Below are 16,639 nucleotides of genomic sequence, written 5' to 3'. Positions count from 1 at the left end.
AGTACTAGTAGCTGTTACTTTTTTTTGATCACTGTGATTAAACAAATGCACAAAACTTGAAGTCATGAGTATTTGGAACCAAAAAATATAGTATTGGGCTTCAAGATGAAATCAACTATAAAGCTGTAGGAATTATTAATACAGTGATAACTGATCTTACAAGCTCAATTCATTGACTATTAAAAAAAAACAAAAAAAAACTGATTTCCTGGTATTGCACCAAAATAACTGATTGTGAGAATTTGAAATATTTTAAAGCAAATCCTCCATGAATTACATTAAAACTAATAGTCATTTCATGACAAAAATACATATTTTATGGCCCTTTTAATGATAAAAAAATAAATATATTTAATGTAATTTTTATCTAATGACTATTTGTACAGTTTTTAAGCCATTATTAGCCGTATTGAGAGGCAACATTAAAAACACTAAACAGAAAGAAACACAAATTAATTGGTCAGTAACTAGGGCTGCAACTAAAGATTATTTTAATAGTCGACTAGTCAGCGATTATTTTTTTGATTAGGATGTCCGATAATATTGGACTGCCGATATTATCGGCCGATCAATGCTTTAAAATGTAATATCGGAAATTATCGGTATCAGTTTCAAAATTATCGGTATCGGTTTCAAAAAGTAAAATTTATGACTTTTTAAAACGCCACTGTGTACACGGACGTAGGGAGAAGTACAGAGCGCCAAAAAACCTTAAAGGCACTTCCTTTGCGTGCCGGAATAGTCACATAATATCTACGGCTTTTCACACACACAAGTGAATGCATAGCATACTTTTGGTCAACAGCCATACAGGTCACACTGAGGGTCGCTATATAAACAACTTTAACACTGTTACAAATATGCGCCACACTGTCAACCCACACCAAACAAGAATGACAAACACATTTCGGGAGAACATCCGCACCGTAACACAACATAAACACAACAGAACAAATACCCAGAACCCCTTGCAGCACTAACTCTTCCGGGACGCTACAATATACACCCCCCGCTACTAAAAATAATTAACTTTGTGACTTCAATAATAAATATGGCTGTGCCATGTTGGCATTTTTTTCCATAACTTCAGTTGATTTATTTTGGAAAACCTTGTTACATTGTTTAATGCATCCAGCGGGGCATCACAACAAAATTAGGCATAATAATGTGTTAATTCCACGACTGTATATATCGGTATCGGTTGATATCGCAATCGGTAATTAAGAGTTGGAGAATATCGGAATATCGGATATCGGCAAAAAAGCCATTATCGGACATCTCTAGTTATTATGAATGTGTTAATTCCACGACTGTATATATCGGTATCGGTTGATATCGGAATCGGTAATTAAGAGTTGGACAATATCGGATATCGATAAAAAAGCCATTATCGGACATCTCTAGTTTTAATCATTTGTAAAAGTTGTGCAGACAGAATTAAAAAAGATGAAGCAGTCATATTTTTTTGTGTGACAAATGCTTGGTTTGGATCCATAGATATTCTGATATTCTTCATTGTTGGCCTTGTTTATTCCCAGACAAACAGGTTATTGGTCTGGTGGAGAACCAGAGTGATTGGTACCTGGGAAACCTGTGGAAAAATCACAAACCCTGGCCTGCACTTGGCCGAGGCTTCAACACAGGTAGCATCCTGACATGAGATGACAGTATGTACAGCATGTATCTCCAATGCTGCACACTGGCAGATGATGAGAGTAATTCAAGTCATATTTATATTATAACATTAGGTGTCATTCTCCTGTACTTGGAGAGATTGCGGCGAATCAAATGGGAGCAGATGTGGCGTCTGACAGCAGAGAAAGAGTTAATGAACATGCTCAGTACATCGCTGGCTGATCAAGTGAGAACAAACTGAAAACAATAATGTCTCATACAGTGGTACCTCAACTCACGAGCTCAATTGATTCAAAGACAAAGCTTGTAACTCAAACACATGTATCTCAAATCAGTGTCCCCGAGTGAAATAATTGAAATCAATTGAAATTCATTAAAACACACAACACTTGCAACACGTGACATGTCTTTTAAAAAGAAAAACTAACTTTTTAGACAAATACTGTATGAAAAACAATACAACAGAATGTAGTACCAACAACTGCAGTAGTTTTATGAAGTAATGTAATACCAATGTACAATACGGCAACAGTTCACCCTCACTAGTGCTGCTCTAAAAGCTGGTTGTTTATACTTAGGAGAGCAAACTTCAACAATATCTCCTAAAGCTGCTTCCCTGTCAAACACAGCTTCTCCATATTTTCATGGACAATAGTTCTCCATTTTAGATAATATTTAAACACATATGGCTGTCTTAAAAGCTGGATCCTGCTTCAGTCTGGTACACCAGCAGTGCCACACTCCAAATGCCCCGCCAAGTCTGCTACACACATGATTAGGTTTTTAATGATTTATCTATTCAGGTTAATGAATATAGTCTTCTTCTTCTCAGCACTGTCCTTCTCACTTACTCTCTTTGTTAACTATGTTTTTTAACATTGTTATGCCAATCTCTAGCTATAAGCTATTACCAGATGGCTTGAGATGGATCTTAAAAGGTTAATTTTGGCCCATATTGCTATGCCACCTGGCGGGAGGGAGGCTATAAAAAAATGTATGCTCGCAACTTAAATTACTGTACAACAGAAAGTCGAGAGACAGCCGTATCTCAAAATACTCATAAGTTGATGTTCCACTGTTTTCAGGCAAACACAAACACCGATATTTTCAAAATACATATTTTTCCACTCCAGTGTTGAAAACATTTATATAGTCTGAGTTTCTCAAAAGCTGTGTTAATCTCCTTATTTTTACACAAAAGGCCAAAACTGTGTTGGTGAGGACATACGTATCGCCTCAGTTTGACGGTTAATGTAAAATAATAAGTAAAAGCTTCTTATTCTTTTTAGGACATCTTCAATGCTTTCATAAAGCAGAACCCAGTCTTGGTCCATCAGTTGCCCTGCTTCTGGAACGTTCAGCTGTCTGATCACACACGATCTGAACTCTGCTACACTGATGTTTCTGACCTCAAGGTACGCTTCAACTATGTTACAGTCATAGCCAACCCCTCAGGCCACAATGATCGCAAATAATAACCTCTACCGCGAGGTTATGTAATTGTGTGGATAGTTAGTTATAAAGCAACATAGCTCAAAATATGGGTGGATTTTGATGAAACTTTCAGGAAATTTAAAAACGAGATAAGAACCACCTGATTGGATTTTGGGGGTGCTGCATCATGATCTGACAAACATGCTGCCTATGTGGGTTGTGTTGCTAAGTCCTCTTTTTCTAAGCCAACCTTTTTTTCCCCCGAAAGGTGCTTGTATATTTTGTGAGTAACGGGACAGGATTGTTTGCGCTTGTTTTTTAAATTGTGGTTGCTTATTTGCACTTGCTTTTTTGTCCCCACTATAAAGCAAAACATGTGTGCGCTGGTATCGAGTTTGTCCTTTCTACACGTTTCCTGATAATCACACAGCTGGTCAACTTGACATGGCCCCATAAACACTCATGCAAATGACATAATTGCAACTTTGTCAGAACCCAGACTGACGGAGAAACAGATGATGCGATAAAGTGACAATTAAATGCACTCACTGCGGAAAAATGTCATACATACATCCATCCATCCATCCATCTTCTTCCGCTTATCCGAGGTCGGGTTGGGGGGCAGCAGCCTAAGCAGGGAAGGCCCAGACCTTCCTCTCCCCAGCCACTTCGTCCAGCTCCTCCCGGGGGATCCCAAGGCGTTCCCAGTCCAGCCGGAAGACATAGTCTTCCCAACGTGTCCTGGGTCTTCCCCGTGGCCTCCTACCGGTTGGACGTGCCCGTAACACCTCCCTAGGGAGGCGTTCGGATGGCATCCTGACCAGATGCCCGAACCACCTCATCTGGCTCCTATCGATGTGGAGGAGCAGCGGCTTTACTTTGAGCTCCTCCCGGATGACAGAGCTTCTCACCTTATCTCTAAGTGAGAGCCCCGCCACCCGGCGGAGGAAGCTCATTTCGGCCGCTTGTACCCGTGATCTTGTCCTTTTGATCATAACCCAAAGCTCATGACCATAGGTGAGGATGGGAACGTAGATCGACGGGTAAATTGAGAGCTTTGCCTTCTGGCTCAGCTCCTTCTTCACCACAACGGATCGCTACAGTTTCCGCATTACTGAAGATGCCGCACCGATCCGCCTGTCGATCTCACGATCCACTCTTCCCTCACTCGTGAACAAGACTCCGAGGTACTTGAACTCCTCCACTTGGGGTAAGATCTCCTCCCCAACCCGGAGATGGCACTCCACCCTTTTCCGGGCGAGAAACATGGACTCGGACTTGGAGGTGCTGATTCTCATCCTAGTCGCTTCACACTAGGCTGCGAACCGATCCAGTGAGAGCTGAAGATCTTGCCAGATGAAGCCATCAGGACCACATCATCTGCAAAAAGCAGAGACCTAATCCTGCAGCCACCAAACCAGATACCCTCAACGCCCTGACTACGCCTAGAAATTCTGTCCATAAAAGTTATGAACATAATCGGTGACAAAGGGCAGCCTTGTCCAACCCTCACTGAAAACGGGTCCGACTTACTGCCGGCGATGCGGACCAAGCTCTGACACTGATCATACAGGGAGCGGACCGCCACAATCAGACAGTCCGTTACCCCATACTCTCTGAGCACTCCCCACAGGACTTCCCGGGGTACACGGTCGAATGCCTTCTCCAAGTCCACAAAGCACATGTAGACTGGTTGGGCAAACTCCCATGCACCCTCAAGGAACCTGCCCAGGGTATAGAGCTGGTCCACAGTTCCACGACCAGGACGAAAACCACACTGTTCCTCCTGATTCCGAGGTTCGACTATCCGGCGTAGCCTCCTCTCCAGTACACCTGAATAGACCTTACCGGGAAGGCTCAAGAGTGTGATCCCACGATAGTTGGAACACACCCTCCGGTTCCCCTTCTTAAAGAGAGGAACCACCACCCCGGTCTGCCAATCCAGAGGTACCGCCCCCGATGTCCACGCGATGTTGTAGAGTCTTGTCAACCAAGACAGCCCCACAGCATCCAGAGCCTTAAGGAACTCCAGGCGGATCTCATCCACCCCCGGGGCCTTGCCATCAAGGAGCTTTTTAACTACCTCGGCAACCTCAGCCTCAAAAATAGGAGAGCCCACCACAGATTCCCCAGGCACTGCTTTCTCATAGGAAGACGTGTTAGTAGGATTGAGGATGTCTTCGAAGTATTCCCCCCACCGATCCACAACATCCGCAGTCGAGGTCAGCAGAACACCAACCCCACCATACACGGTGTTGACATTGCACTGCTTTCCCTTCCTGAGGCGGCGGATGGTGGTCCAGAATCGCTTATAAGTCGTTTTCCATGGCTTCCCCGAACTCCTTCCAGAGGTGGGAATTGAAACAGGAGACTCTGCTAGGCGTTCCCAGCAAACCCTCACAATGCGTTTGGGCCTGCCAGGTCTGTCCGGCATCCTCCCCCACCATCGTAGCCAAGTCACCAACAGGTGGTGATCGGTAGAAAGCTCTGCCCTTCTCTTCACCCGAGTGTCCAAAACATGTGACCGCAAATCCGATGACACAACTACAAAGTCGATCATGGAACTGCGGCTTAGGTTGTCCTGGTGCCAAGTGCACATATGGACACCCTTATGTTTGAACATGGTGTTTGTTATGGACAATCTGTGACGAGCACAAAAGTCCAATAACAAAACACCACTCGGGTTCAGATCCGGGGGCCATACTTCCCAATCACGCCTCTCCAGGTTTCACTATCGTTGCCAACATGAGCGTTGAAGTCCCCCAGTACAACGAGGGAATCACCCGGGGGAGCACTCTCCAGCACTCCCTCGAGTGAATCCAAAAAGGGTGAGTACTCTGAGCTGCCGCTTGGCGCGTAAGCGCAAACAACAGTCAGGACCCGTCCCCCCACCCGAAGGCAGAGGGAAGCTACCCTCTTGTCCACTGGGTTGAACTCCAATGTGCATTCATTGAGCCGGGGGGAAACAAGAATTTCCACCCCAGCCCGTCGCCTCCCACTGCTGGCAACGCCAGAGTAAATGGTAAATGGTAAATGGGTTGTACTTGTATCACGCTTTTCTACCTTTTTTTTTAAGGAACTCAAAGCGCTTTGACACTATTTCCACATTCACCCATACACACACACACACATTCACACACTGATGGCGGGTGGAGGAGAGTCCAGCCTCTCTCTCTCTCGAGGCTGGTTCCAGAGCCCTTGCTGTGCGTCGAAGTGAATCCGACTATATCTAGCCGGAACTTCTCCACATCGCGCACTAGCTCAGGCTCCTTACCCCCCAGCGAGGTGACGTTCCACGTCCCAAGAGCTAGCTTATGTAGCCGAGGATCGGACCGCCAAGTGCCCTGCCTTCGGCCTCCGCCCAGCTCACATTGCACCCGACCTCTATGGCCTCTGCTATGGGTGGTGAGCCCATTGGAGGGGGGACCCACGTTGCCTCTTTGGGCTGTGCCCGGCCGGGCCCAATGGGAACAGGCCCGGCCACCAGTCGCTTGCTATCGGGCCCCACCTCCGGGCCTGGCTCCAGAGGGGGGCCCCGGTGACCCGCGTCCGGGCGAGGGAAATCTGGGTCCTTCGTTTGTATTCTTCATAGAGGTCTTTGAGCTGCTCTTTGTCTGATCCCTCACCTAGGACCAGTTTGTCTTGGGAGACCCTACCAGGGGGCATAAAGCCCCCGGACAACATAGCTCCTCGGATCATTGGGACACGCAAACTCCTCCACCATATATATACTGTATATATTCAATCTGCTAGAAAACATTTATTTTGGTAAAATTATCACAGAATAACATTACAAATCATATTTGACAAACCATGATCGTATTGTAAGATGATTTTTCATTGTTTTGAAAAATAGCGCTATTATTGTCTAGCCGGACGCGTGTGATTGGTATGAAAAAAGGCTTGACATATTTTGACGAAAGTCTCAGAATAAAGTGACTTTAGACTTCCTTGCTACCGTCTTTTTGTCTGCCATGCTTTTTCTCCATCTTAATAAAGCAGTTCAAGTAACAATCTACATTTTATAATTTCCAATACAATCAAATGTAATGTAAACACAGATGTGAAGCTCCTCAACAAGCAGCAAAGGGCGCAAGCAGCGTTTGCTCCAAATGATGCCGTCTCACGGCCATTAAAGATACAATTGTCCTTTCTTGTCCTTAGAATGACTTGCCATGGCTTTGGACCTGAGACTTCTATAATGTCTCACTTTCTTGTGCAGTTTTTACTCGGTTGTGGCTCCCCAGTAACTGGATGGCATCACATTTCCTCAATCTACAGAACAGGCCAAGGGTCAAAAAGGAGTCATGATGTTAATCGCACGTTAAAAAAATGATTGCAATTTAAAGGAACTTATAGTTAACGCTTTATTATCGCATTAACTTTGACAGCCCTAAAATGTGTATATATATACATATATATATATATATATATATATATATATATATATATATATATATATATATATATATGTATATACATACACACATATAATTTTCCCTCGATTATTGCGGAGCTTACGTTCTTTTGTATGTGGATATAAATCACATATGTATCCGAGATACAACTGGCAAAAAATGGCATAAATGTTCCCCAAAACAGACGACCACGAAAATAAATAGTAGACAACTGAGCAGAAAAAAGTTAGTGGTGAAAAGAAGATATTTTAGAAGGCACAATGTTCCACCACTCCTGGGTCTGCTCCATAAACTGCAAGAGACAAAATTATTGCCCTCTGTCTTCTTAATCTCCTATGCGAATTAAGTCGGTCAGAAAAATGTTGACCCCAGTTGCATAAAATCCTTGAATTTGCTACAAATATGCTAATGTATGAGACGTACTAAAATTGGATCCATGTTTACTTCTCTATACGAGCTGCAACGCATGCTGCTGCGTGTGTGACATCTTGACCTTCTGGGTTAATGCAGGTCAGTTCAGGGACCTAATCTGTTCACATTAGAAATCGTAAGTTTTTTGTAATGTGAATGTCTACATTAAAATATCAACAGCAAATCTGAGTAAGGCATCATTCCCTGCAGTGTAAATGTAACCTAAGCGGGCGGTGGCCATTTTAAATTAGTGTCCGTTCTAGACAATCTGTCATGATCCGTGGTCCAGATCATGTTTTGTGTTTTCTGTTAGTTTTGGACTCCTTAGTTCCTGTTTATGCACCTCTGGGTTGTTACCATGGCTATGTATTTTCACCTGCCTCTTGTGTTCGGGACGCTCACCTGTTGCTAATCAAGAGACATTTAAGCCTGGCTTTGCCAGTCAGTCGGTCTGACTTCTTTGTTTGCTTCACGCTACGGTTACGTAAGTTTTGCTTGTCTCCTAGCCCCAGCTAAGTATCTAGCTTCAAGTGCTATCGGCACCTTGTTCCGTCGGTTGTTTTCTGTTTTGTACCTCTTTGAGTCTTGTTTCAAGATTAAATCATGTTCCTACCTGCAAGTCCTGTCCAGAGTCGTCCGTTTGCATCCCAGGAGAACGAACAGCGCAGTAAACTGCAACCCAACCTTAACACAATCCAATCCAATCCACTTTATTTATATCGCGTATTTAAAAAAACAATAGAAGTTTTACAAAGTGCTGCACAGAAGTTAAGACAAACATACTAGAAGAGTCAGTAAAAAGAGTAAATACATAAAATACATCAGAGAAAATAAAATAGACTAAAATCACACAACTCTCATGCTGGTTTAAAAGCCAAAGAGTAAAAATGTTTTAAGAAGTGATTTAAAAGTCATCAAAGAAGGAACCGTCCGAATAACAATAGGGATATTGTTCCAATGTTTTGGAGCCACAGCAGAAAATGCACGATCACATCTGGATTTTAAACGGGTTTTTGGGACGACAAGAAGAAACTGATCAGCTGACCTCAAAGACCTTGTGGGGGTGTACATTTTTAAAAGGTCTAACATATATTGTGGCGCTAATCCGTTAAGAGATTTAAAAACAAACAACAATATTTTAAAATGACTTTTAAAATCTCCTCTCTGAGCTGCCACCTTACCGTGGTAGAGGAGTTTGCGTGTCCCAATGATCCTAGGAGCTATGTTGTCCGGGGGCTTTATGCCCCCTGGTAGGGTCTCCCAAGACAAACTGGTCCTAGGTGAGGGATCAGACAAAGAGCAGCTCGAAGACCTCCATGAAGAATAAAAATAAAGGACCCAGATTTCCCTCGCCCGGACGCGGGTCACCGGGCCCCCCCTCTGGAGCCAGGCACGATGGCGAGCGCCTGGTGGCCGGGCCTGTCCCCATGGGGCCCGCCCGGGCACAGCCCAAAGAGGCAGCGTGAGTCCCCCCTCCAATGGGCTCACCACCCATAGCAGGGGCCATAGAAGTCGGGTGCAGTGTGAGCTGGGCGACAGCCGAAGGCAGGGCACTAGGCAGTTCGATCCTCTGCTACAGAAGCTAGCTCTTGGGACGTGGAACGTCACCTCGCTGGGGGGGAAGGAGCCTGAGCTAGTGCGCGAGGTCGAGAAGTTCCGGCTAGATATAGTCGGACTCACTTCGACGCACAGCAAGGGCTCTGGAACCAGTTCTCTCGAGAAGGGTTGGACTCTCTTCCACTCTGGAGAGGCGACGGGCTGGGGTGGCAATTCTTGTTGGCCCCCCGGCTCAGAGCCTGCACGTTGGAGTTCAACCCGGTGGACGAGAGGGTAGCTTCCCTCCGCCTTCGGGTGGGGGGACAGGTCCTGACTGTGGTTTGCGCTTACGCGCCAAACGGCAGCTCAGAGTACCCACCCTTTTTGGATTCGCTCGAGGGAGTACTTGAGAGTACTCCCCCGGGTGATTCCCTCGTTCTACTGGGGGACTTCAATGCTCATGTTGGCAGCGACAGTGAAACCTGGAGAGGCGTGATTGGGAAGAATGGCCGCCCGGATCTGAACCCGAGTGGTGTTTTGTTATTGGACTTTTGTGCCCGTCACAGATTGTCCATAATGAACACCATGTTCAAACATAAGGGTGTCCATATGTGCACTTGGCACCGGGACACCCTAGGCCGCAGTTCCATGATCGACTTTGTAGTTGTGTCATCGGATTTGCGGCCTCATGTTTTAGACACTCGGGTGAAGAGAGGGGCGGAGCTTTCAACCGATCACCACCTGGTGGTGAGTTGGCTGCGATGGTGGGGGAGGATGCCGGACAGACCTGGCAGGCCCAAACGCATTGTGAGGGTTTGCTGGGAACGTCTGGCAGAGTCTCCTGTCAGAGAGAGTTTTAACTCCCACCTCCGGAAGAACTTTGAACATGTCACGAGGGAGGTGCTGGACATTGAGTCCGAGTGGACCATGTTCTGCGCCTCTATTGTCGAGGCAGCTGATTGGAGCTGTGGCCACAAGGTAGTTGGTGCCTGTCGTGGCGGTAATTCTAGAACCCGTTGGTGGACAACGGCGGTGAGGGATGCCGTCAAGCTGAAGAAGGAGTCCTATCGGGTTCTTTTGGCTCATAGGACTCCTGAGGCAGCGGACAGGTACCGACAGGCCAAGCGGTGTGCAGCTTCAGCGGTTGCGGAGGCAAAAACTCGGACATGGGAGGAGTTTGGGGAAGCCATGGAAAACGACTTCCGGACGGCTTCGAAGCGATTCTGGAACACCATCCGCCGCCTCAGGAAGGGGAAGCAGTGCACTATCAACACCGTGTATGGTGAGGATGGTGTTCTGCTGACCTCGACTGCGGATGTTGTGGATCGGTGGAGAGAATACTTCGAAGACCTCCTCAATCCCACCAACACGTCTTCCTATGAGGAAGCAGTGCCTGGGGAATCTGTGGTGGGCTTTTCTATTTCTGGGGCTGAGGCTGCTGAGGTAGTTAAAAAGCTCCTCGGTGGCAAGTCCCCGGGGGTGGATGAGACCCGCCCGGAGTTCCTTAAGGCTCTGGATGCTGTGGGACTGTCTTGGTTGACAAGACTTTGCAGCATCGCGTGGACATCGGGGGCGGTACCTCTGGATTGGCAGACCGGGGTGGTGGTTCCTCTCTTTAAGAAGGGGTACCGGAGGGTGTGTTCCAACTATCGTGGGATCACACTCCTCAGCCTTCCCGGTAAGGTCTATTCAGGTGTACTGGAGAGGAGGCTACGCCAGATAGTCGAACCTCGGATTCAGGAGGAACAGTGTGGTTTTCGTCCTGGTCGTGGAACTGTGGACCAGCTCTATACTCTCGGCAGGGTCCTTGAGGGTGCATGGGAGTTTGCCCAACCAGTCTACATGTGCTTTGTGGACTTGGAGAAGGCATTCGACCGTGTCCCTCGGGAAGTCCTGTGGGGAGTGCTCAGAGAGTATGGGGTTTCGGACTGTCTGATTTTGGCGGTCCGCTCCCTGTATGATCAGTGTCAGAGCTTGGTCCGCATTGCCGGCAGTAAGTCGGACACATTTCCAGTGAGGGTTGGACTCCGCCAAGGCTGCCCTTTGTCACCGATTCTGTTCATAACTTTTATGGACAGAATTTCTAGGCGCAGTCGAGGCGTTGAGGGGATCTGGTTTGGTGGCTGCAGGATTAGGTCTATGCTTTTTGCAGATGATGTGGTCCTGATGGCTTCATCTGGCCAGGATCTTCAGCTCTCGCTGGATCGGTTCGCAGCCGAGTGTGAAGCGACTGGGATGAGAATCAGCACCTCCAAGTCCGAGTCCATGGTTCTCGCCCGGAAAAGGGTGGAGTGCCATCTCCGGGTTGGGGAGGAGACCCTGCCCCAAGTGGAGGAGTTCAAGTACCTCGGAGTCTTGTTTACGAGTGAGGGAAGAGTGGATCGTGAGATCGACAGGCGGATCGGTGCGGCATCTTCAGTAATGTGGACGCTGTATCGATCCGTTGTGGTGAAGAAGGAGCTGAGCCGGAAGGCAAAGCTCTCAATTTACCGGTCGATCTACTTTCCCATCCTCGCCTATGGTCATGAGCTTTGGGTTATGACCGAAAGGACAAGATCACGGGTACAAGCGGCCGAAATGAGTTTCCTCCGCCGGGTGGCAGGGCTCTCTTTTAGAGATAGGGTGAGAAGCTCTGTCATCCGCGGGGAGCTCAAAGTAAAGCCGCTGCTCCTCCACATCGAGAGGAGCCAGATGAGGTGGTTCGGGCCTCTGGTCAGGATGCCACCCGATCGCCTCCCTCGGGAGGTGTTTAGGGCACGTCCGACCGGTAGGAGGCCACGGGGAAGACCCAGGACACGTTGGGAAGACTATGTCTCCCGGCTGGCCTGGGAACGCCTCGGGATCCCCCGGGAAGAGCTGGACGAAGTGGCTGGGGAGAGGGAAGTCTGGGCTTCCCTGCTTAGGCTGCTGCCCCCGCGACCCGACCTCGGATAAGCGGAAGAAGATGAATGGATGGATGGACTTCTAAAATGAACTGGGAGCCAGTGAAGGGATTCTAAAATGGGGGTAATGTGTTCATGTTTTTAGTGCCAGTTAAAAGGCGAGCGGCAGCATTTTGGACTAACTGCAATCGAGCAATTGAGGCCTGGTTCATTCCAACGTAGAAGGAGTTGCAGTAGTCCAAACGTGATGAAATAAAAGCATGGATTACCCGCTCAAAGTCGTTAAAAGATAAAACTGATTTAATTTTTGCTTAAAGTCTTAGATGATAAAAACTACATTGTACAACGGAGTTAACATGCTGCTCCCATTTCAAATCTTTGTCGAACTTAAATCCAAGATTTGTGACTGTTGGCATTCTGTTTTACTTATTGAGTCAAATAAAATAATTTCCGTCTTGTTCTCATTTAAGTTTACCGCCAACCATGCTTTGATGTCCTCAAGACAATCTAAAAGTGATTTTAAACTTGTGTCACTTTTCTTTTTTAAAGGGACATAGATTTGCGTATCATCCGCATGAAGATATGATATATTATATATTTTTTAAATGTGTTGAATGGGCAGGATGTACACTGAAAACAGGATTGGTCCTAGGATTGAACCCTGACGGACACCACAGGATAAGGGAGCATAGGCCAAAGCCAAATCATGAATTTGGATCTTAAAAGTTCTGTTTGTCGGATATGACTTGAACCATTTCAAGGGTGTGCCTTTTAAACCCACACATTGTTCTAAGCGACTGATGAGAGTTGTGTGATCCACTGTGTCGAATGCAGGAGATTCAGTGGATATTAAAAGGTTGTTAAAGACCCTTAAAAGTGCAGATTCGGTGCTATGAAAGGCTTTAAAACTGGACTGAAAAACATCAAGAATAGCGTGCAAATCAAGATAAGACTAATTGTAGAAGCACAGGTGTATAACACTACTTTTCTCTGGGGTGGTGGGAATATATTTTGGGGACAGCTATGGACAAGTGGCCATTATAGACAGGTGGCCGCTAACACGGGTTTGACTGTATATATATTATTTATTTCAGGTAATCCACTGGAACTCTCCAAAGAAGCTCCGTGTGAAGAACAAGCATGTGGAGTTTTTTAGGAACCTTTACTTGACCTTCCTGGAGTATGATGGAAACTTGCTGCGACGAGAGCTGTTTGGCTGCTGGAGTCAGGCCTGCCTTGAGAGCATACAAGTAAGTCGTACTCACAGTCGTACAGATGGCCTCCTATTAGCAGATGATACAAAATGTTTCTGGTGCTTAGTTGGTAAGGATGGGAATTGTTAAGATATTTCCAGTTCCGATTCCACTTCCCGCTTAATGATTCGGTTCCTTAATGGTTCTGTTATTGATTCTTATTTGAAAAAAAGAAAACAAAAAATCAAAATCAATTTTGTTCTGTTTCGAGGTAACACAACCTTCCAAGGCCAACAGTGAGGTCTTAAGAGGCACATATTACATAGAAAAAAAAACTTTTGAAAATAAATATCATAAATTCCTTTGTAGAATTTAACAAAATAAAACATATGTGTACATTTCACAGGAATATATCATTTAGTAAATGTTTTAAATCTTTGAGGAATCTTTTCATTTCCCTTAAAAATATACTGATGAAACTCAAAATATAACAATGCTTTGTTTAGATTTACAAAGTGAAACTAACTAATAACATGCAACTCAAGATATTTTAAGCCTTCTTTTGATGTAATTTTGATGATTATGGCCTTGAATTGAAAATGTCAGTAAATGTGGGGTCTTCAATAACTGTAATTATTATAAATAAAGGCTTGACATATCTCATTTTGTACCTAATGAGTTAAAATCACGTATTAGTTTCACATTTTGATTTGTTGGTTTGCTGACATGAATGGACTTTTGCACGATATTCTATCCATCCCTCCATCCATTGTCTACCGCTTGTCCCTTTTGGGGTCGCGGGGGGTACTGGAGCCTACTCAGCTGCATCCAGGCGGAAGGCGAGGTACACCCTGGACAAGTCGCCACCTCATCACAGGGCCAACACAGATAGACAGACAACATTCACACTCACATTCACACACTAGGGCCAATTTTAGTCACGGGGAAAACATGCAAACTCCACACTGAAAGATCCCGAGCCCGGGATTGAACTCAGGACTACTCAGGACCTTCTTATTGTGAGGCACATGCACTAACCCCTGTTCCACCGTGCTAATTATATGAATTTCACCTGCATAATGGAAATTAATGAGTCAATATGTGGTTGCAGGAAAACATGCAAACTTTTCTCAGACTACAATTGAACATTCACCTCTTGAAAATTGGGAGCTCTGTGGCAAATGGGTTCAAGCTTTTGCCCAAAAACGTATTCACTGTTTGTCTGTCCTGTGTGTAAACTGCCGTGCCACAGTGAAAGATGACACTAGAATCTGTCTCTCGTCTTGCTCATTTAAATGAGAAGACATTTATTTCAATTGAACAAATAATAGCACTGTGTTAGTACCTGTGGTATTTACGGCAGATGACGTGCTAATGTTACTGCTGCTAAGATGAGATAGGCGCGGTTCAAAAACGTGACTTTCATTTATAGTTATCTCATGCTGTATGTTCAAATGTTTCAGCATATTGCTCATATGGCCTCCTTTTGATGAAATAGCAATCTTGCAATTATTACAAGTAGCGCTGTTGCAATCTTTTCTTGTAAAACTGACATAGTTAAAATGATAAGCAAAAACAAAACAATAAAATCATTGCTATTTCTGGACTTCCTCGCTCTTCTACCTGTGTTTCCTCATGCACCTTGAGAAAAACATCATGAATTGTTGCTATAACCTGCAACGATGCATCTTGCAGACATATTATCTAATTCTTTCAAATTGTGCATGAAAATAATGTGATTCAAGATGAAAATGCTAACAAAACGCATACTGCACAATATGAAATTGCTTCCAGTTTTCTGTAGGTGACATCAGGCCCGCCCACATTTTGGAGCTAATACTGAGGCATTCCAAAATGTGCTGAAACTTAAGCCTAAAATCATTACTGTGTCTTTTTTTTTGGGGTGGGGGAGTGTTACCTTGAGGCATCAGTATTAAGTCCATTACTATAAAGTAAGTGCCCATGTTGTTAGCATTAGAGAGGCCCAGTAAGCGCATACGGGAGTATAGGGTCCATAATGAGTTGATATAAGGAGAACTTTTTAAAAAGGACCAAAGACATATTTCATGGACACATAACCACTCTATGGAGTTCCAATGCCTACTGGTTGGTAGGGGCCTTAATACTTATTTATCAATCATTATTGAATTTCTTTATCACCTTTATTCAATGTAATTTCTGGTGCTTTGTCTCTCTCTGTTAAAAATAATTTACCATAAAAATATGTTCATATCTTTGTAAACATACAAAACGAGTAGGGGATCAAATACTTATTTTTCCCATTATAAGTGGCCTTGTGGTTAGAGTGGTAGGTCGTGAGTTCAAGCCACGGCCGAGTCATACCAAAAACTATAAAAATGGGACCCATTACCTCCCTGCTTGACACTCAGCATCAAGGGTTGGAATTGGGGGTTAAATCACCAAAATGATTCCTGAGCGCGGCCACCGCTGCTGCTCACTGCTCGCCTCACCTACCAGGGGGTGAAACAAGGGGATGGGTCAAATGCAGAGGTTAATTTCACCACACCTAGTGTGTGTGTGTGACTATCAGTGGTACTTTACTTTACTTTACTTTATAAGCAATTCACCTATTCTGAGAGTCTGTCATGTCTTTTTCTACAGCTGCAGAAAGCTCTGGAGGAGCTCGACGAGGATGATCAGTGTTATGACTTCCGCCGTGAGCGAATTACAATTCATAGAGTCCACCTGTACTTCCTGCAGTACGAATATACGCTCACTGAGAACGATGTCACACTCGTGGCCCAACTCTCTATGGACAGGTACCTGCTGAAATGCAACACATTCAAACTTACATAGTTTGGTGTCAAGGGAAAAATGTTAACCCTGAAGTATTTAAGGAATAACTGGGTGGGTACAATTGAATAAAAATGTGCACGCAAGGAGACAGTTGGAATACAACTTATTGGTTCATGTCAAAAAAATTATTTGGCATTGACTAGTGTTTCTTACACATTGTTGGGCGCGAGCGCCCCTTAGAGGGCCGCCAAAAAATATCTGTTTCGCAGCGGTACTCAGTTGTAATCAGTGATGGGCAAGCTAAAATGTAGTCAGCTAAGCTACATGTCATTCTCGATTAAATGTAGCTATCCCCAGAGATTTGTAGCAAGCT

At 45.1% G+C, this 16,639-nt stretch overlaps 1 protein-coding gene across 1 annotated transcript in view; it reads left to right on the top strand.

Annotated features, from left to right (window-relative positions):
• Nucleotides 1-16,639, top strand: part of large2 (LARGE xylosyl- and glucuronyltransferase 2) — an 80,013-nt gene that overhangs the window by 55,231 nt on the left and 8,143 nt on the right. Inside the window, exons 7-11 of the mRNA XM_061963506.2 lie at nt 1,539-1,643; nt 1,749-1,861; nt 2,925-3,050; nt 13,411-13,566; nt 16,132-16,289. Coding sequence (XP_061819490.1) covers nt 1,539-1,643; nt 1,749-1,861; nt 2,925-3,050; nt 13,411-13,566; nt 16,132-16,289 — 658 coding nt within the window. The remainder of the gene's footprint in view (nt 1-1,538; nt 1,644-1,748; nt 1,862-2,924; nt 3,051-13,410; nt 13,567-16,131; nt 16,290-16,639) is intronic.

This window comes from Nerophis lumbriciformis, linkage group LG06, assembly GCF_033978685.3.
Source record: "Nerophis lumbriciformis linkage group LG06, RoL_Nlum_v2.1, whole genome shotgun sequence".
NCBI classification, from domain to species: domain Eukaryota; kingdom Metazoa; phylum Chordata; class Actinopteri; order Syngnathiformes; family Syngnathidae; genus Nerophis; species Nerophis lumbriciformis.
Note: the sequence above shows the minus strand (reverse complement) of the source record. Positions and strands in the feature narration are given on the sequence as shown.